Source organism: Mastomys coucha, unplaced genomic scaffold, assembly GCF_008632895.1.
Source record: "Mastomys coucha isolate ucsf_1 unplaced genomic scaffold, UCSF_Mcou_1 pScaffold8, whole genome shotgun sequence".
NCBI classification, from domain to species: Eukaryota; Metazoa; Chordata; class Mammalia; order Rodentia; family Muridae; genus Mastomys; species Mastomys coucha.
In genome coordinates, this window is record NW_022196914.1 from 50099593 (window position 1) to 50120626 (window position 21034).

Below are 21034 nucleotides of genomic sequence, written 5' to 3' on the forward strand. Positions count from 1 at the left end.
TGTAGACAAAGAATTTCTTCTCTCAATGGCCAGCTCTCCTTCCAAATGTAATAGTGGTCATCATAGACTTCTTGTGAGATGACCCTTTGTGAACACTTGGCTGGTCCACAGGAAAGCATTCTTCTATGTAGACTCTCACTAGCTTATCACAGCTCTTCCATATGGGAGATTCATGTACACTGGGGAACTAACCACACCTCTAGACCGACTAGCTTGGTTGCTGTAGCTGAGTGGGGTCATCATTGCTTTACTAACCATAAGATTAATTCATCCACACAAGGAGCTTGTTCTCTGTGGTGATGAAACCAGCACATAAAATATTTGGTGTGTATTAGGGCTTAAAGGTGGAAATAAACAGACAAGTCACAATGTAGTAAAAGAAGAATTTTTAGGTTTCTTTGGTGAAACAAAAGCAGATATAAAAAGTTACAAAGATTTTAGATTTTCATTCACAAAAAAAAAGTCATTCACATTTTACACTATACATGTTATAATATAAATACAGGGAAGTATTATGTGCATTGTAATGAAAAAGAAAAAAAGCCCTATTAGGTCAACACAGTGATTTTCTGTGCTCTAGAAAACATTAGGATGGACTACATTTACTGCCAGGACCTTGTCTAAGACACTATGTATGCTTATGAACACCGTCATCCCCTCTGAGCCAAAGGAGGTTTCACGAGAAACAATCAATGGAGGACCAACCCCAGTCTGCTCTTCCTCTGCGCTTTGTTGAATATTTACGTGATCTGGTGTATAAAACACAAAGTCTGCCCATACATATACATATGTGGGACACAGCACGATGCTTCAATGCTTGCTTTCATCATGTCCTTCAAAAGCTGTTTTCTGTTCACATTTTACTTGTAATTTATTTCTGTAAGTTGTTATTAATGAAGGGAATAGATGAGCCTTAAATGCCTTCTTTCTGTGAGCAGTTTTGACTTTGAGACTTAAGATATCTAGATAATGATTCAAATATCATTTTCAGCAATCACTATTCAAATGCAAGGGGTGAATGGGTGAACTGAAAACTTTAACACATACACTCCATCTAATGGTAAGCAATGGTCTCACTATTCTACACTTACACGCTTGCTTGGAATGGGTGAATACCACTTATAGATAGCTAAATACATTTCTATTCTCCATAATAAACACTTGGAAGGGAGTACCTATATTATAAGGTTTCAAACTGTGAAGAAAATATAAAAGCTAACACTTAAAAATTACTAGCATACTACATTGATTTCAGGTCTTGGGGAAAATGACATCCAATAAATTAAATCCGTATGGCTTACTTCATTTATTTACGTGTGCTTCGCAGCTGCAGCATTCATACATGAACATTCAAAATTTTTATAAAGGATTAAAATGGTTATATGTACAAAATGGGTTTTGTTTTGCACGAGTGTTGTTGTTTTAAGAAACCCCCCTCCCCCACCCTCCACAGCCCTTGGTCTATATCCATTCCAAATACCTTGATCTGTTTGTTACCTTACCAGCGTTAGTGTTAAGAAAGCCATTGTAAAGGAAACATGGTTGAGTTAATAATTAGCAATTTGACCCTTAAAAAATTGTTCCAGGTCATAGAAAAGTCCTCCATTTAGGCGCTTTGTGTAAGTGAAGAAAAAAAGGAACATAGCAAAGTGGAGTTACACCCTGGAGCTCCGAGAGTTTCATCAGCCGGGAATCAACCAGACATCAGTGTGGCTCCTGTGGCTGACATGCGTGCAGAGACCTGCAAGACGCTGTTTGCTGGTTGTCCAGAAAAGCCGTCCTCAAACTTGCTGACAGTCAAAGGGTAGACAAAACCATTTCCAGCCTGAGCAAACTATAGTAAAGCAGCCAAACCAATGATTAAAGACCTTGAAAGCTCCATAATCATCCTTAAATATGCCTGAACTGAGTGTGATGTTTTATTTTATATACAGGATTAAAATCAACATTAAATCATCTTATTTACATGGCCATCGGTGTTGAAATTGCGTTTTTTTTTAAATAGTACAGTAGGCTGGTATACAGGAACCAGTCTGCACTGGAGGCAGAGAGAGAACTAAAGAAATTAGATAGGCTGAAAATGGTTATCTTCTTCGCTCATTTTCTTTCATTTTATTCGCTTTTTCAAAATTCCATGTTTCATTGAAAATATTTTAAGAGTACAGCCACCCCAAATGACCAGACGGCAGTCCCAAAATCCAAACCAACGGCTAATTCTTCTTGAGGTGATAGGAAAGGCACGGAAAGGCAGGGCTTTGGCTGAAACGATGAATGAAGCACATGTTCGCCATTTTAAGGATCAGCGCCTCGTTTCCTGCCATCTCCGGCTCCAGCGATGCTCATGTTTTGATGTATTTATAGAATTGTCCTTTGCTGATGAGGAATTTTTTAAGTATTTCTTAGAATAAGTCCTTTGGTATGCAGATGCTACATGGAAGAAAATAAAGAAAGAAAGAAAACACAACAGTATTACTTGCTCCATACCCTAAACTACTGATACCACAGCCGTAAAATGTAGTTGTCTAGTATCTGTTAAAGCACGGTTGTCCATTCTTTCTAAAGGACCACTTACGGTTCATGCAGGTTATTTTAGGCATTGCCCATCTCCCATTTCCTAGGCACCGGATAGTTGGAAGGTGACGCTGAATGAAACCATCTTTGCAGTGATATCTAATCAAGGAGTTGATTTCATAACGTGGTTTCATCTTTCCAAAGGTCTTGGCATTTTCTACAACAGGGGGTTGGCCGCAAGCAACTAAGAAAAAGCAAATTGTGTTATTTCCAAGAAATCTAACCATTTCAATTAGTGTAAGCATCAGAATTAATCTCACTCTATTTCTTTACTGAAACACTTCAAAGTCTCAATCATATACCTTTGTAAAAGTCATTTATATAGAATTTGAAAATGGAAATAATTTTAAATATTTAGTTGGAGGCTCTGGGTGTACATTTTTATCTCAGGTCATATCATTTTGAGTTGTATTTTTATTAAAATGAAATATCATTAAATGGCCATACACTTACCTATCCACTTACAAAGTCACTTTTTAAAATAATCTCCAGAATAAAAGGCACCTAACATCAGTAAGTAGCCTATTAATATTCTTTTCCTTATTATCTCTGATCTTTTATTAACCATCTTGTGTTGGAACAATGATGTATTTCCAATAGTGAACTATCACTATCACTTTCCATAAAAAAAAACAACCCACAAGAAAATAAAACAAAAACAGTGTAATCTTTAAAACCATTGATTTGAAATATAGACATACACTTTGAGGTACAAATAAAATATTACCTGGTCCTACATATTCTATACTAAAACAGGGAAGAGTGGACAATGTTCCTGACTCAGATCTGTCTATTTGTTGTTTGAGACAGAGTGTCATATAGCCCAGGCTGGTTTTGAATTCATTATGTAGTAAAGGATGACAAGGAATCCCCCATCATTCTTTCTCTACTTCCCACATTTCAATTTCACAACCACATGCTACTCTGCCTGGTCTATGTAGTTATGGGGACTGTCCGACCTAGGCTTCCTGCACACCAGAAACTGGGGGTAACTATGGAGTTTATACTTAATATATTAATATATCTTAATATATTAAAATTTTTAATGATTACCTTTGTTTAATCTATATTAGATTAGTCTAATATTAGAATGTGATTTATAAATACATTGTTCTTTAGTGACAAATTCAGGCTTAATTTTAATTTACTTCTGCTTTATCCAACCTGAACCTACACAGTGGATCTATCATAATATTAAAAGTCATAATAAGATCCTGATACTGTAAGCATCAGGTAAAAAGAGGTGATGGTGATAGAGAAGATTAAAATAATAATAATAAATAATTGACTGTATGTGATTCTATATTGTACTGATAAATCAGAAGCTGAATTTATTTTTATCATTTTTAAGAAATAATTGTATGATTTCCTCAAAACTATTTACTTGTAAAGTTTATTTTTAAAAAGCTAAAATAATTCAGTTGAATATGGAGTGGCAAGTCTAAGAAGCTTGACTAGAATTAGTCCAAACACAGAAGCTTGCTGTTTGAGAACATGGCAGAGCAGCAGAGGAGCAGCCTTAAAACATGAACAATTGCATATTCATATGACAAAATAGATTTGCTTCCCTACCTCACAGAACACATGGAAAGCCAGTTCTATATAGCTTAAACACACAAACACAAATGGCAAGGTTATAAGACACGCAGCAAACAGTATCATATATCTTTATGATGTAGGGCTCATAAAGACTTTTTTCAAAGCACAGAAAAAGCTGAAATAACAAAGTAATGTTAAAAAATATGAATTATCTTCCCCAAAAAACATAATATGAGAGTAAAGAAAAACTACAAACTAGGAGAATATATTTACTGTCAAGAGATTAGAAATGAGGATGTAATAAGAACCCTCCAAATCACAAGAGGAGAAAGGAATCAATTACTAAAATTAAAAAAAGTCATGAATAAAAATGTAAGAAATCTAAAGAAGACCTATAAAAAAACTATTCAATACATGAAAATAAAGTCAACAGATACCCAAGAAAATGAAAATTAAATTAAGAAGGATAATATTTCATACCCACCAGACTGGCCCAAAATGTCTCAAGTCCAATAATATCAAATGTTGGAGAAGTGAAGTGTCAGGGTCTCTTACTCCTGGCTGGTGGGAGTGGGAGTTGCTACAAGTTTGGGGTGTAATTTGGCATTTGCTATTAAATATGATGATATATAGCTCTTATTATTCAGCTTCTTCACTCCTGGAAGTATGTCCTACAGAAACTCATGAAAGTCTACCAAGAGCAAGTTTAGGAATATTCATAGAAACATTACTTATAACAGTAAAAACACTGACTGAAATCTACATATTCACTGGTAAGGGAACTAATCAATAAAATGTAGTTGCAGCTAATGAACCACTTACACAGCAGCAAAAGCATAGAATGCGACATACATTCATATTGATAAATCTCAACAACTAGGCAGAATAGCAAAAAAAGAGCAAGGTATAGATTACATATATAATATGACTCTTCTTATGTAAGCTTCAAAAACATTGGAAACAAATACTCTATTGTTCTGGGATAATGTTACAGGGAAAAGCAAAAAAAAAAAAAGTCTTTATCTCAGGTAGGAAATTCGACTTGGAAACATCAAAAGGGTATATGGACAGCAGGAAGAAAGGTGCTCTTTTCAAAATGCTGCTTTTCAGTATATTAAGCATCTTACCTGTAAATAATTAGAAGAACTACTTCAGCATGTAGGCTTATAGGTGTATGAAGTATCTAAGAGACCATTTAAAAACCTGTCAACACTGACATTATAAAACTCCTTTAGAGCCATGAGAGAAGAATCCATTCCTTAATGAAGTACTGTTAGCATTTTTTCAAAACTCATTCCACAATGGGAAATTTAATACATGTTACTTGACATTTTGTTGGCTCTAAAACTGAAGTTCTCAACCATTTTTCCTTCTCTCTAAACTGTACCTTTCCCCCAGAGATTATGGCTATGAGTAGAGTCTTCTGGTTGGCACAGCGAGGAGGGAATATGGAGGCACTGGTATTCATCATACAGAGGGCCTGGAGGATGGTAAGTATTGTTGACGAATTAGACTGTCTATCACAGTAAAGATAAATGCCCTGCTTAAAGTGTCAACGTTGTTGCTATGGTGAAACTGTGCTATAGGACAAACAAGCTTAGAAAACAGAACAATGAAAAGCATGAGGCTGGGACCATTCAGAGGTCACAGAAGGCAAACACAGCATTTGGCTAAAGACAAACAGTTTATTAAAGACTTGTTATCTGGGAAAAGGAAAACAGCAAATACTCAGTTTGCTATTTTTACCAGTTTCCTGCAGAAGTGCTGGGGAAATGCACAGGCAGAAAGCTCTTATGGAGATAAGGCATTGAGGATAAATGCTACCCTGGATGAGAGATCAGCAGAGTAATCTTAGACAGTAGCAGAGTTTCATCTAGACTAGGGTTGTGTCCATCTTAATCTTCTGTCTCCCAACACAGTTTGTTGTAGGTGTTAAGTCTTGCCTAGTGTTATTGTCATACACACACACACACACACACACTGTACATTTTCTATTATGTTTTAATTCAAAGACAATTCAAATGTATTTTGCAATTTGCATTGGTAGTTTGTATTCCTTCTTGAGGTGGGTCTTGGTTGCCCTAGGAATCAGATCTCTAGGCTTTAAAATCATTATCACAATTAGTATTCTCTTATGTAATATCCATTGCTTTAAAAAATGATTATACAGCTATACTCCATGCTACAGTAATTAAAACATATTATTCATTGACAAACACTACATAAACTTCAAACTCAACTTTCTTGGTATTTGTCTTTTTGTTTTTGTTTTTGTTCTTCCTACTGAACATTATCTAAAAAATTCTCATCCTGAAACTTCCTTTACAAATGTCTTTGTTTATCAAATGTTGAAGACACTCAATTACAGGCATAGGGATAACAGTTTTGTTCCATGGATTACAAGTAGAAAATAAACCTCTTAGGGAATGCTTAAAAATGTTCAAATGTAGGCAAAGATCAAGCTATTAGTAAAAACAGTATGTACTTGGGATGAAGACTGTACTGAACAGGAGACTGTAGGCCCCTCTAGAGTAGCTTCTCAGCTCTGCAGTCTCAGCCCACTGAAGCACTTGAACAAGAGCCAAGGGCTCTGGATCTTCCTACAAATACAAAACTGCCTACTAGGTGATACTTGCAACAGTTTTGCTGACAGTGTCTTTAAGTATCCACTTCACCGGGATTAAAAAAATATATATCTACAGGCCAGCAATTTCCTAAAGTTATTATGGACAGTTTACCTGTATAAATGGCACCTTCTTATCTTAAAAAAAAAAAGTGGAATCTAAAGTGAGGACAGTATTGAAAACAAACCTTTTCATTCTACTGGGACAGCAAAGCAGCCTTGGGCAACAAGGAAGGACAGAGCTGGTCTCATTGGTACCTCCAAGGGTGAAACCTTGGCTTCCTGACTCTGCTGCCAATTGCTAGGCAGATTTTGTGCCCTAGCAGCAGCTCCTTACCTGTTCCCTTCTTGCAGGTGTAGGTGAGGTGGTAATTGCAGGGGACATCATTCCACTGACCATTCTCATGCCAAATGATCACAACACAGTCTTCTCCCGCAGAAAAGAAGCTGTCTGGCTGGTTGGGTCTCCAGTTCTCATATTGCTGTACAAATGTAGACAGAAGATAAATAAATACTCAACAGTCAGAGCCCCAGTGGCTATCTGATTGGAATGGACTCAACAATTTCTATTCAACCACAGAACTGAACTTATTTTCATGGTAAATACCTTCAAACTCTTTGTGGGAAATATATGCATTTCAAAGGTTTGTTTAACAAATAGCTTTACTTTGTCAGTGAAATATCCTTGAGAAATGTCAGTGTGGTTAACTTAGATTTCTAAATATGCTATTTGTGCTCAATTTGAGAAAGCATATCATTATCTTACTGTTAATGAAAAGCAAAAATGAAACAGACAAAAATTTCACAGTGTCTTTCTAATCAATTATGATTTTTTTTTCTAGACTTAGCCCTGAACTTTACCTAGTGGAGTGTCTCACCATGTGTCCCACTAATTCACGTGTAGCAATAATAAGAACAATGCTCAGAAGCCTCCTGAACATGGTAGGAAATGCAAGCTCAGATGTACAGGATAACTAAGTGACAGTCACTGGTGATCCATAAGACTGTTAGTCTTTCTTGAAATTCAGTTTTAAATGCATCTTTGGTTTGAAATTGAGTAAAGAAACTGTTACAGAAATGTACTGAGCCCTTGCAGTACATTGAGATCCATAGAGACAGCACCAAGATAAGAGAGGCAGCCAGGCACTGGACAACCATGTGCCTTGTGGAGGAATATCAATTAAACACAGGCAAAGGAGATCCAAAGAAGCTGAAAGGCAAAATGTACTCAGCACTCTGCACAAACCTGACAGGAGGAGCACAAGAAGAAGCAGGAAGTACTCAGAGAGGTAGAAGACCAAGTCTGCTAAAGAGGAAATTAAAAGACATGGCAAAGGCTGGCAAGGCTCATTATGAAGAAGAAATGAAAACCTTTATCTGCCCCTGCCACCAAAGGAGAACCAAAAAGAAGTTCAAGGACCCCAATGTACCTAAGAGGCCTCCCTCTTCCTTCTTCTTGTTCTGTTCTGAGTACCGCCCAAAAATCAATGGCGAGCATCATGGCTTATCCATTGGTGATGTTGCAAAGAAACTAGGAGAGATGCACTCCATTGGATGACAAGCAGCCCTATGAGAAAACCATCAAGCTGAAGGAGAAATATGAAAAGGATATATTGCTGCCTACAGAACTAAAGGAAAACCCAATACAGCTAAGAAGCCTCCTGAACATGGTAGGAAATGCAAGCTCAGATGTACAGGATAACTAAGTGACAGTCACTGGTGATCCATAAGACTGTTAGTCTTTCTTGAAATTCAGTTTTCAAAAGGGAGGGGTCAAGGCTGAAAGGAGCTAGAAAAAGAAACAAAGAGGAAGACAAGGAGGTGGATGAAATGGATGAGGAAGAGGAGGAAAAAGGAAGATGAAGAAGATGATGGATAAGTTGGTTCTAGCACAATTTTTTTCTTGTCTATAAAGCATTTAACCTGTACACAACTCACTCCTTTTAAAGAAAAAATTAAAATGTAAGGCTGTATAAGATCTGTTTTTAAGCTGTACGGTGTCTTTTTTGTACAGTTAACACACTACTGAATATGTCTTTAGATATCCCTGTCCTGGTGATATTTTGTAGGGAGATTTCAACCATAATTCAGCCAGTAGCATTAAACTTTCTGAAAATGTTTGACAAAGCCTATCAAGAAACTCAAAAGTGTGGATCTATAATTCTGTTCCTAATAATGTATCCTCAAAAAACTTACCAATGATAGCAACAACATTTATGGTAAATACGCTTTATAGGAAAGTTTAATGGAAAACATTATATATGAAGACCATATTTTGAATAAGTTTTGGTGTGGCCAGGAAAGGAATATTATATAAACATAAAATATTTTATCCTTGAAGACTATTCAAAGAAATAAAAATATAAACTAAGATATAGGATAATACTAAACTCACACATCATTTCAGATGCCATTTGATGTGTGTATAAGACCAAATCAAAGTCCAGTAAAACCTTATTAAGTTTCTATAAGTTTTCCAACACTGAGATTGTAAGAATTGAGCAAATAGGGACACCTTATAAAAATACCAAGGAGCAAGAAATGTCCATTAAGCCTAAAGACGGAGTTTCAGAAGGGTTTACCGAGCAAACATCAGTCCCCAGGAGATGCCCTTAATTGTGGGGAGTAATGCCCATTCCAGGAAACGTCTCTTGGAGGGTGGATCCCCCTACCCCTCCTACATGCAATCGGTATCTCCTCCTCACCTGGGGCACAGAGGTCACTGGAAACAAAAGACAATGGATTCCACCAATGAGAGAGAACCAACTCATGCTGTAAACCTATGTACTGGGAAGGTATAAAAAGTGTGTGTGCTTTTGTTCCTGGTCGTTGCCTTTGATCTGAATGCAGGACGACCCCAGTATACCGGCAATAAAATCCTCATGCAATTTGCAGCAATCTCCCTCCTGATTCTTTGCGAGTGGGGCATCCACGCCGAATACAACAAGATTTCCATTTTTTTTTTATTATTTTCTAAATTCTACAGAGTATGAACAGCTATGTTTCTAATCAGTGAAAGGAAATATTATGAAATTACCTCTACATTTATCAAAATTATTCACAGATTCTAGCCAAGCTGGTGGAAATGAACCTTGGCAGATGCCACTTCACAGTCCCAAAGTCCCTCAACAGCTTTGTGCTTTTAGCTGACATTTCCTACTGTACTGAATAGCACTGGTGCCATTCTCACACTGAAATTCATTAGACTTCTATGCCAGGGAACTGCTTTTTGAGGCTTAAACTGAAAAACAGATGTAATTGTCTTTGCTGAGAATTGCGCCTGGAACCTAGCAATGTTTCAAACTGTGTGTTTTTGTTGTCTGGCAGCTCTGGCTTAATTGTGCAGGACCAGGCTTTTGTTGTGTTGTTTCCACAAGAATGTCTAATGCCTCCAGGGGTGTTTCACTATCACTTGCTCATCACTCAGTATTGTCTTTCACCTTGGTTAAGGGTCATTTGAATTTGTTCATGTTGTTGCCAAATTGGCTCAGGTTTGCTGTTTCAGCCTTAATGTTTTTTTTTTTTTTTTTTTTTTTTTTGGCTTATTTCACTTTTATGACAAATGATTAAAAATAAATAACTAAATAAAAACTTGACTGTAGATTCAATGTTATTTTTCACTGACATTGAATATTAGGAGATATCCCTCCTGATGAAATAGATTCAGTTATAAAAATGTAAGCTCTCACCTTCCCTATCTCTAGTAACAAAATAAGGATTATTTAAATGAAGGAAAACACATCATCTCCCATGTGAAATCTGTTTTCCACTTGGAGTTATGAACAAGCATCTTGACTGCCAGTGTTTCCCTGTTTTGCTTTGTTTTGTTCTGGTTTTATGTGTGTGTTTGTGTTTGGTTTTTGCTTTTAATGTAAGTTCTTACCACATAGTTCATGCAAGCTTCGAACTTGCTTTGTAATCTTGGGTGATCTACTCTGAACTAACCCGACTCAACCCACCCCTAGGGTTGGATTGGCAAATCAGGATTTATTCGGAGAAGCCAGCATGGGTTAAGAAAAGTGTCTTCAAAACCTTTACCCAGAATAGGCGCTGGCCACGCGTCTACAAAATTATGCCTTCAGACTCTGCTTTCTCACTGCCCTGAACTCCTGCTGCCTTCAGAGAAAAGGTTCAAATTATTTTGTTCTTTCATTCTCATCTGATGGCAAAAGAAAACCATGACATAAAACTCAAAGGGGGTGATGTAAAGGAACGTCAACTCAGATGTAAATGTTCTTCTGTTTTATTAGAAGATAATTTGACCCAGTATGAAATTGCTTAATGCTTTATATCGTATGGCAAAATTACTCTGGAAGTTTCAGTTAAATAACTAGCTAGCTCTCTGTACCTGCAAGACAAGTTCTCAAATGGGAAACATTTCAATTCAATTAAATGCAGTTACTTTTCAGTTACTACCCCCCAACTGAATTCAAATATATCACCTGCCAAAATAATAAAATGGTTGAAAAACCCCTGGCTGAACTCCAACAGCTAATAAGTATGGCTCTGTTACACAAAACTTGTCTCCACATACTGGAAAACTGTTTCAAACCCACCTAAATGTTTCTTGGAAAAAATTCAGAGCAGACTAAAGGTATTCATCTAAGTATATACCACATTATATATGCTTACATTTCTTGTCAAAATTGTCCTGCTGGTTCTCTGCAAGCCTACATGACTTCCCAGGCTGGCATCATCCTAACCCCTCAGGGAAGGACCTCCTGTTTCAAAGCAACTGAATGGATTTCTCTCTGAATGGGCGCAGAATTAGTTTTCTTCCCCATGTCTGGAGTTCCCCCACCTGTCTAAGTCAGCTTGGCAGTTGAGGAGGTTGGATGGGAGGCAGAGTCAGCTTTGGGAGATTTTCAATAATGGATTATAAGGAGAATCTTGTAGTACATACCATATCTGAAGTCTAGAGAGTCAAATACCCATTCATACATAGTAGGTGATAGTTTATGTTTTAAAATATGTAACACACTATCATGGTCAATGATACCAAAATCTCAGGAATTAATCAGCATCCCAGGCGTGAACAATCCAACAAAATCAATGGGATTTACCTAATTCACCTTCCCATATACAGAAATAAATAACTACCTCTCTACAAAGGGCTATGTAATACTAGATCTATGTAAAACTTAGAAATAAAGAAGATGTTCTCTCTATTCCTTAAAAAGTGGAGGGGGCCTCGGTTTGGGTTCTGTTTTAAGTACTGCTTTCATTAGAAGAAAGAAGACAAAGTCATCAGGCATTAGCTGCTGCTGCAGCCCATTGGCATGAATAAAGACAAATTAAATTTTGTAGAAGTGTATGAACATCTGGAGAGCAAGGAGAACTACAGACAGGTGAAAGAGAGGCTCTTAAGCATAAACTGGTTCACTTTCACCCAATGCACCACTCCAAAATAGTATTTGGGTTTTTGGTTTTGTTTTGTCTTGTTGTTGTTTGGTTTTGGATTTTCAGTGTTTTGCTTGCTTGTAGGTTTTTTATCTTTGTTTTTGTTTTGGGGTTTGGTTTTGTGAGCTGTGTGTGTGGGGGTGTATATACACTAGGATTTCTGAAAGAAGTCTAAAGAAGCAGAAGGTAGAGCACCCGGGGGGAGTTCGGAAGCATAGATATGATCTACAAATACTATCTCCGTACTTAACCAAGTACTTGGTAAATGCTTACCAAGAAATATATAATAATATTTCAATTGAACTGAGGAAAGGAGTGGGCATGAATATGTTCAAAACACACTGTATAAAATTCTCAAAGCATTAATGAAATATTTATTTTTAAAGTGGCAGTAAGTAGTCTAATATTTTATCTTTAAAAAAGGTGACGTTCAATTGGAAAATCAAAACTCTTAGGACACAAGGTGAAGGAATTCATAGAATATTTTAAATGCCCAGTATGAGGCTGGAGAGATGGGTCTATGTTTAAGAGTACCTGTTGCTTTTACAGATGACCCGGGTTTGGTTCCCAGCACCCACATGGTAAACTAGGAGATCAGACACCATCTTCTGTTATCCTATTCTCAACTCTGCAGGGACTAGGTATGCATGTGATGCACATCCATACATGAAAACAAACACTAATACACATACAGAGTATGTGTGACACTAACACACAGAGTGTGTGTAAACCTAAAGGAACAATTTTTAAAATTCCGTTTAAATCTTGTATTGTCATAGTAACCTGGGACCTTTTAAATTAGAATTTTAGCAGTGACTAGCCCTCCTTCACTAATTTTTTCACTTTATTTAACTTGGTAAAATAACCATAGTAAAAATCACCAAGCACTGATTTTCCTAATGAATCACTCTTAAGACACAGTGGGTGCTTTTTATTTTACTAGCTCCCAGTTAATAGAATGAAAACAAATTAAACAGAATTGTCATAGATATTAAATAATATTAAGATTCATCTGCATGTGAGCTTTAAAATGTACCATCCTTTCATATATACACACATATATTCATGCCCACATGCATGCACACGGGTCTACTCAAACAGTCCTAGCAATTATTGGCACCTAGATGATATATGGAAGAAACTGAGGATGTCTTTATTCATACAGACTTGTGTAGCACATTAATTCTGCTTAAATCTATTAGAGATGAAAAACAATGGCCAGAAGAGCAGACAGACATATTTTCAGTGAGATAGCACATCTGAGATGTCTATTATGCAGACATCCATGAAAGCCAACTGAACACTGTAAATGTTGGCCTCCCTTCCTGGACAGTTCATGATTGTGTTTCTGGCTAGCTCATATATCACTGGCATTGTAAATTTTGAATCTGTGACTGTCAGGACCCTTTTATACCTGTCTCTGTATTTAACCAGATATTTAGCTATAATTCTTCAGCTTATATCCCACCGTGTTTTATATGTTAAAATTCACTATACTTTGGACTTCCTGAAGTAGCTAATTAAATACTATGTTTTGTCACTATTTTGATGGTGCTAAAAACATTTAAATATCATACATGCCCTATTGGTAAAAGTAACTTGACACCTTTCCAGAGATAATTTGGCGGGAAACTGATTAAATTTTCAACTATAATTTGGATTTATATTCCATGAAAAATTCAATCACAGCTCTTCATCTTCCTTTTTTCTCCAAATACAGATAACTTAATTTACAGAAGAAAAAAAGTTTTTATACTAAATCACAGAAGTCTTGTCAGTTCACCTGCCAAGAAGTCAAGGAACTGACCTGCTGACTTCTATTACCAAGTGTAGAGTGAAGGGTCAATAAAGAACCTTCTAAGGCTAATTTTAACCTTATTTGCCAGGATTTTATCAAGCTTAAGTTACTTGTTAGTTTCCTACTATGCTTTCAAATTATCTCATTTTGTATTTAACTGTCGGGTTTACAATACATTTCAGAGCTATAGGAACCTAAACAACATCCCAGCATACTCTAGTGATGTTCATGTTAAAATACAAAGCATGCTGTGACCACCAGGTGGTGACATAGACCGCTCAGTATAGTAGTGCTTTGAGTGCCAGCATGCGATTTAGAATCACAATTATTTTTTTATTTTAAATTATTATGATATTTATTTTTTCTTGTTGTTTGAAAAATGCATGGCAGAAACATCAAAAACTATTTTGTAGTTCTTTGCTCCATTTTCCCAGGTAACTTACTCTTTAAAATAGTTGGTATATGCCTATATACTTATATAACACATATGTAGAATCACAATTATTAATTCGAACTGGAAAATAAAAAATTAAAGTATCATCTATGGCATATCCTCTTCTGTGGCATACCCTCCTAGTTTTGTAATTTTTTTCCTAAATAGATAGACTGTATTTTCTAATTCCATCCTATTCTGTTATTGACTATTACAGTTCTCAACTGACTTTTCTACCTAAGACAAGCACACACACAAAAAAAAAACCTTATTTTTCCATGTTCCTATTAATAGCATCTAATGATTTACATCAACTGTGAAATTTCATCAGACATGGTAAAATCGTGTCTAGTATATCCACTCAACATCTTTAGACCAGGACTGGTAAATAATTATGCCCCAGTGCACAAAAATAAAGTCCATACTGTGTTACTGCAAAGTTACATTCTGAAAAGATCACACCTATACTACAAACTGACTTGTGCAAACTCAAACTCTTTTTTTTTTCATGTGGGACCCATTGAATCACTACTGGAGCCTCAAAGAAAGTCCTAATATAGCCTATGTCACCAAGGCCAAGAAGAATATCTCCAAAGAATACAAGCAAGGTCCATAGACAAAACACTTTATGAAGAGCCTGTATACCCACCTACAACATACACACACACGCACACACACACACACACACACACATGCACACACATGCACACACACACACACAGGAGCATACATACACACACATGCACACACACACAAGCATACATTCATGCACATGCATACACACACTGATAAGGAGTTAGCTTTTCACTAGGTAATCACTAGCATCAACTCCATCTTCCAGAACACAGAGAAAATTGTTATCTGAGAAAAAAGGACCATGGGAGCTTCTTATTACAAAAACAAAAACAAAAAAAAAAACAAAAACAAAAACAAAACATCTTTCCTTCCTGTATAGCTCTAGCACACAATAGTCATTTGTTCGTACCCTGCAGGGGTCACGTTTAACTGTTCTCCTTGAAGGAGGCAAATGCCTTCCCTGCAAGGTAGATCTCAGGCTCTCCTAATCCATGCACTCTGGTCTGGGTCCTGATTTATTTACATTTTACAGAAGGTTATGGTTTTTCTGTTATCATTAGTTGAACCCACAACTGAAGAAGAAAAGAGCAGCTTTGTTCCAGAGGAGAAAGAGACGTTTGTTTCGGCATCACTACCCACTGGAAGTCTGCAGTTGGATTGTACCAAACTGAGTATACTGAAGGGAAGGAAAATTAACGTGGGGTCTCCGGATAGCTGTTAAAGCAGCAACATGCCCGTTATTTTCCTAGCTGGCAGAGTTCTGTAAAGGGGAGACGATCTGGCCACTCTGGAGCGCAGCACTAATCTTGTGAAATGCTGTGAGCTCACTGACTGACAAAAGCAGTAATTATCAACAGCCTTTCCAGAGAGATGTAAGTTGCTCCCACTGTGAGACAGGCGCCCCAAGCAGAGCCTCTAGGAGCAACATGCACTTAATCCACGAAAAGCACTGTGCCAGCGGGCTCCTCCACTCAAGCTTGTTTGCACAAGTCAGTCATGAAATGCTAAGGAGCCGAATTGCCAGAGAAAGTGCCAAAAACCATTCAACTTCTTTTTCTTTGCTTTTTCCATGGTTGTGCATTGCCTTAAACTAATTAGCAGCTAAATTTAAACATGTGCACATGATTCTAAAGTTTCATGAAGCAGCACTAAAGGGCCTCCTGCATTCATTAAGTTTTCTTCACTTACAGGGTAAACTTGTCAATTACAAGATGATTTTCCAGTGGTGCCAAACACTGTACTTCAACGATTTAAACCTATCATTAGACATCTGAGCAACAAGAGCAAAAGGTATAGTCAAGAGTTTTATGTTCTAGAACTACAGGGTGACTCATAACATCCTAAATGTAAATTCAGAAGAAACAGCTGTTGATTTCAATCAAATTAAACCACAACAGAAGTAAAATTTTTCATTAACAACTTAGTGGTCTTTAGTAGAAAGAAATCTATAGTCTTCTATTCATGAGTAATAGGTTAAAGGCTGAGGATAGAGCATATGTTTTTCTTGGCTTTGGGGCTAATATAATGAAGCCTGAAAAGTTTAACATAATTAAATTAATATTGACACGCAGTGTGACTTGTTAACAAAGTGAACAAAAAATGTGGCGCTTGGCTTGGAGCTAAAACCACATCACAGATGAAGCATGTACAAGTATCTCAAAGAAAGCCTTCTAAGGCTTCCCAGCTCTTAAGGACTTCAAGGTTCTGTTGTGGGAAAAGAGAATTTTAAAAATATTGTTAAATCTAATTGACATACAAAAATACATGTATGATATAGTATGATATTTCAACACCTACATATTAAAATGATACCATTAGAGTAACTGATCACCTTAAACATTTATCATCTTTTGGTGTGAAAACGTTTAACATTCTCTCTACTTGCTATTTTGAAAAACTTAAATTAGGAAAAAATATGTACGTGAGGATTTTATTTTGGGTCATTTCTTGCCAAATCACACACACCCCTCTGTTGAGGTTAGAAAAATACAAACAAGCACAGCCCATATCTCTGAATTTGTTAGCACTTCCATGGATCTTTTATTGCCCAAGAAATGTTATTTGTCTCCAGAAAGGATGGTAATGGTAACTCATTGCAAAAAAAAAAGAGGAATGATTTATCAGTTTCAATTTATTACTAATATTGTCTGTCCCTTTAAAATGTCTCTCTAGGTTATGAGCTATTGTATTATTTTTCTTCTTTTCAAAGCTATCTCTCACAATGAATTGCTTGATAGACTGATGTATTTATTTATTTTATGAAAAAAAGGACAAATTATCTCTGGATTTGAAGGTAAATCCAGCCTGGCAGTGGTGATGCACACCTTTAATCCCACCACTCAGGAGGCAAAGGTAAGCAGATCTCTGAGTTTGAGGTCATCCTGATCTACAAAGTGAGTTCCAGGACAGCCAGGGATTCATAGCAAAACCCAGTCTAAAAAAGAAGACAATATCTTAAAGGCAAACCCACATCAATGTGGCTGTTTCTGTGTCACAACTCTAATAATAGGTTGGTAGGAAAGGGAAAAGGGTTGGGAATTTGTAGCTGCATTAGCTTGACAATACTGTGTCACACTTACTAAAATGGGGAAGAGGATTCAGTAATCTCCTAGAAATATGTAAAATGGATTTTTCATAGAGTTAATTAAAAATAATATTAATTAACCTATTTTAATCTATAGCACACCTATCAAGTGCAAGCTGAGAAGATTAAAATTTAGAATGTGACATGATATCCTGATGATTGAGGAAATTTATTCTAGAATTGAATAAACAGACTGAGAAGCATACCAATTTGAGGAAGACTCTCTATCTTCCCTACAGTTGACTGGAGAGGAAAAGAGAAATCTATGATGATTTCTCATGATTTATCTTTGAGTTCCTAAACTCAAAGATACCAATGGAGGACTCCCCAGATACCACTGCCAAAGCAGGAATCCCTGGAGTAAAATCATGAAAGACTCGTACAAAATGCCCCCCAAAAAAGACTTTGGACTTTTTTTTTCTTTTAAGCTAGACCTTCTAAAACTTTCTAGCATTTTGTAAGAAAGTGAATTCTCCTTACTTAATTTCTAGACAACAACATTCCAAAGTGACATTTCCTTTGGAGTAGTTTCATCCAAGCCTCTGATGGATAGTCACTACTAGGTGTATGGTGGGGGGAAGGGGGTTGATGGGGACAATGGGCGATGGAGGAGGGAGGAGGGGGAGGTAGGAGTGACTAATCACTGTGAAATTAATGCATATCCTGGAAAGTCCTATTCTCTTATAAGAATATTATTCCTGGGATGTCAAAGAAAAATAAATACAAATAAATATGGGAGTAGTCTTAAATCTAAAGCCCACAGCTTGATTTTCAAACCCTTTTTGGAGAAGCAGAAAATGTATCTTGGAAGATATTCAAGTGTCTTGAAAAATTAAAGCAAGAGTTTAGACCGTGCTTATCCAAGACATGAGATGGGCTTTGGATACTATTGTATTCAGAAGTATACTTTGTCTAAGTCACTGGGCAAACACCCCAAATAAATAATGAAAATATTTTTCAACTATAACATGAACAAGAGTTTGGCCTTTTATCAATATTAGCAACATCTTATTACAGAGGCCAATAAAATGTAAGGATTAATCAAAATCTGAGGAATACTGGCAATTCTGATGACTTAGCCAGACAGCATTAGTAATTTAGCACAAACACATGAATTGAATTAGTTTAGCTATGAAGTAAGATCAGGTTGAATATTATATGATTATACTTTGAGCTTATTGGAAACAAAGTTTAATTATTTCAATAAATGAAATCACTGACACAGATCTAATTAAACTTTATTTCCTGAATTATGCTAATTATTCTTGGATACTGAATAGCAAAAGATAGTATCAGATAAATAGCAAAATGCTGTTTTTCTTTTGATACCACTCTACATCCCAAGATGTATCACTCTAATCACTGTCAAACAAGTGTGAGAGGATGGAAGAGGAGAGAAATCACCATAATAAAGAAACAAAGTCCTTGAAATTACACATGGCCATTCACTTTCCCCAAGTGTAAGCAAATACTGTTTTCCCAGAAGAAGACGACCATTATATGGGACATGATCAAAAGCAGAAAACCTTGGAATAAACAGTGAAACAAAGGAGAGCTATTTTAGCCAACAGCCTGCACGCATATGGAACCTGTTAGGGAGAGCTAGGAGCATAGGGGACACCTAGGCTGTCTCAGAAAGAAAGAGGACAGAGGAAAGGGTGGATCCAAGGGGAGAAAAGTGGGCCAGAGATCAGTCAAAGTAGGCAGACTGGTGAGCAGCTGCGCTCTTCTGTTCCCAAATGTTCAAAGTTAGGGGACACTCTTTAGCATGTTTTTATTTACTTGACACAAAGACTGGATGGATTAAGAGGAAACCAAGGGTGTATCAGTTTGTTCTGGATCTACTTTTATCATTTCTTTGACAAACCTTGCTTGCTTACATGCTTCATTTGCTACCTTCTTCAAACAGATCTTAAACAAGACTTAGCTCTAAGACTTTAATGATATATGTGAACTGTTAAGACACAGGCTTCAGTTGATGTTCTGTGACTATTGTGCTACATTACTCTGTCTTCCCTTCAAAATATCCTAATCAGATATTTCTCTTTTGTAAAAGTGCAATGCTTACCAATTTACTGAATTTTGTGACAATATTGAATGTAGAAATGATAATTAGATTAATTTAACAAGATCTTTATGCCTACATGAAAAACTTATGGGCACAGACCAGGCAGAAAGATCATTAAAGGAAGAAGAGAGGAAGGCAGTTGCAAAATCTTATCTTCTGGGCATGACACAGCCATTGTAAATACAGTATCACAGTAGCTATGGTTGCCTAAATTGGGCCTTCTCATGTCTGGGCCTGTTGACACTCATATGTGCATCCAGGAGGTCCTCTAGAGTCCTAGCTCTCTCTGCTAAAAGTTGATAAGTTCGGGGAAGGCACAGTCATTGTCTCCAGTTGTGCACCCTATGGGGAACACACTAGACTTCAATGCATAATTTTAAACTCAAGGTCACACAAGCCACTCTCGTTAAACTAAATGGGTCACAAAAGAAGATAAAAAGACATGAATGTGGGAAAGGAGTCTGTAGAGAAAAGGAAAGATGACAGAGGGAGAAAAGAATGGGTATTAGAACAAGTAATAAAAATGCACAATAGCTCCATAGCCCCCAGAGGAAGCTCCACTCCCAGACACTCTAGCATGCCCAGGATCTTAGGATCAGGGGTGAGGAGGACACAACAGTTGTTCCAATACCACTTGGAGTAATGGGGACCAGCAGGAACTCCCCCCCCCCCAAGGACAGTGGCTCCAGTTTCTTCCAGTCTTCTCTGGTTTACCTTGGATATGAACACATATCCCACAACCCTGCCCCCAGAGGGGCCTCCACTCCCAGGCTTTCTAGCATACCCAGAATCACAGGATCACAAGATCCCAGGATCCCAGGAGCTTGGTCACACCAGGATCTCAGTGTCTCAGAGGCAGCTTGACTCCCGGGAACTCTGACACACCCAGAATCTCAGGATGACAGGATCACAGTGACAGCTGGACTCTAAGGAGTTCTGACTCAACCAGGATTACAGGAAGGGCAGGATCTAGTCAGATACAGTGAGGGCAGAGAGCACTAGAGATAATCAAATGGTGGGAGACAAGCTTAAGAACATAAGCAACAGAAATCAAGGTTACTTGGCATCATCAGAACCCAAATTTCCCACCATAGCAAGTCCTGGACATACCATCACACCAGAAAAGCAAGACAAGGATCTAAAGTCACTTCTCATGACTATAATAGAGGACTTTAAGAAGGACATGAATAACTCCCTTAAAGAAATACAGGAGAACACAGGTAAAGAGGTAGAAGTCCTTAAAGAGGAAACACAAAAATCCCTTAAAGAATTACAGGAAAACACAATCAAATAGGCAAAGGAAATGAACTAAACCATCCAAGATCTAAAAACAGAAATAGAAACAGTAAAGAAATCACAAAGGGAGACAACTCGGGTTAGAAAACCTAAAAACGAGATGAAAAGTCATAGATGCAAGCATCACTAACAGAATACAAGAGATA

At 37.0% G+C, this 21034-nt stretch overlaps 1 protein-coding gene across 3 annotated transcripts in view; it reads right to left on the minus strand.

Annotated features, from left to right (window-relative positions):
* Positions 1 to 369: 369 nt before the first annotated feature.
* Positions 370 to 21034, minus strand: part of Vcan (versican) — a 97136-nt gene continuing 76471 nt past the window's right edge. For all 3 annotated transcript variants that reach the window (XM_031360395.1, XM_031360393.1, XM_031360394.1), the window contains 3 exons: positions 7071 to 7215; positions 2573 to 2755; positions 370 to 2427 (listed from right to left, as the gene is read on the minus strand). In XM_031360395.1, the coding sequence (XP_031216255.1) occupies positions 2300 to 2427; positions 2573 to 2755; positions 7071 to 7215 (456 nt within the window). In that variant the 3' untranslated portion in view covers positions 370 to 2299. The remainder of the gene's footprint in view (positions 2428 to 2572; positions 2756 to 7070; positions 7216 to 21034) is intronic.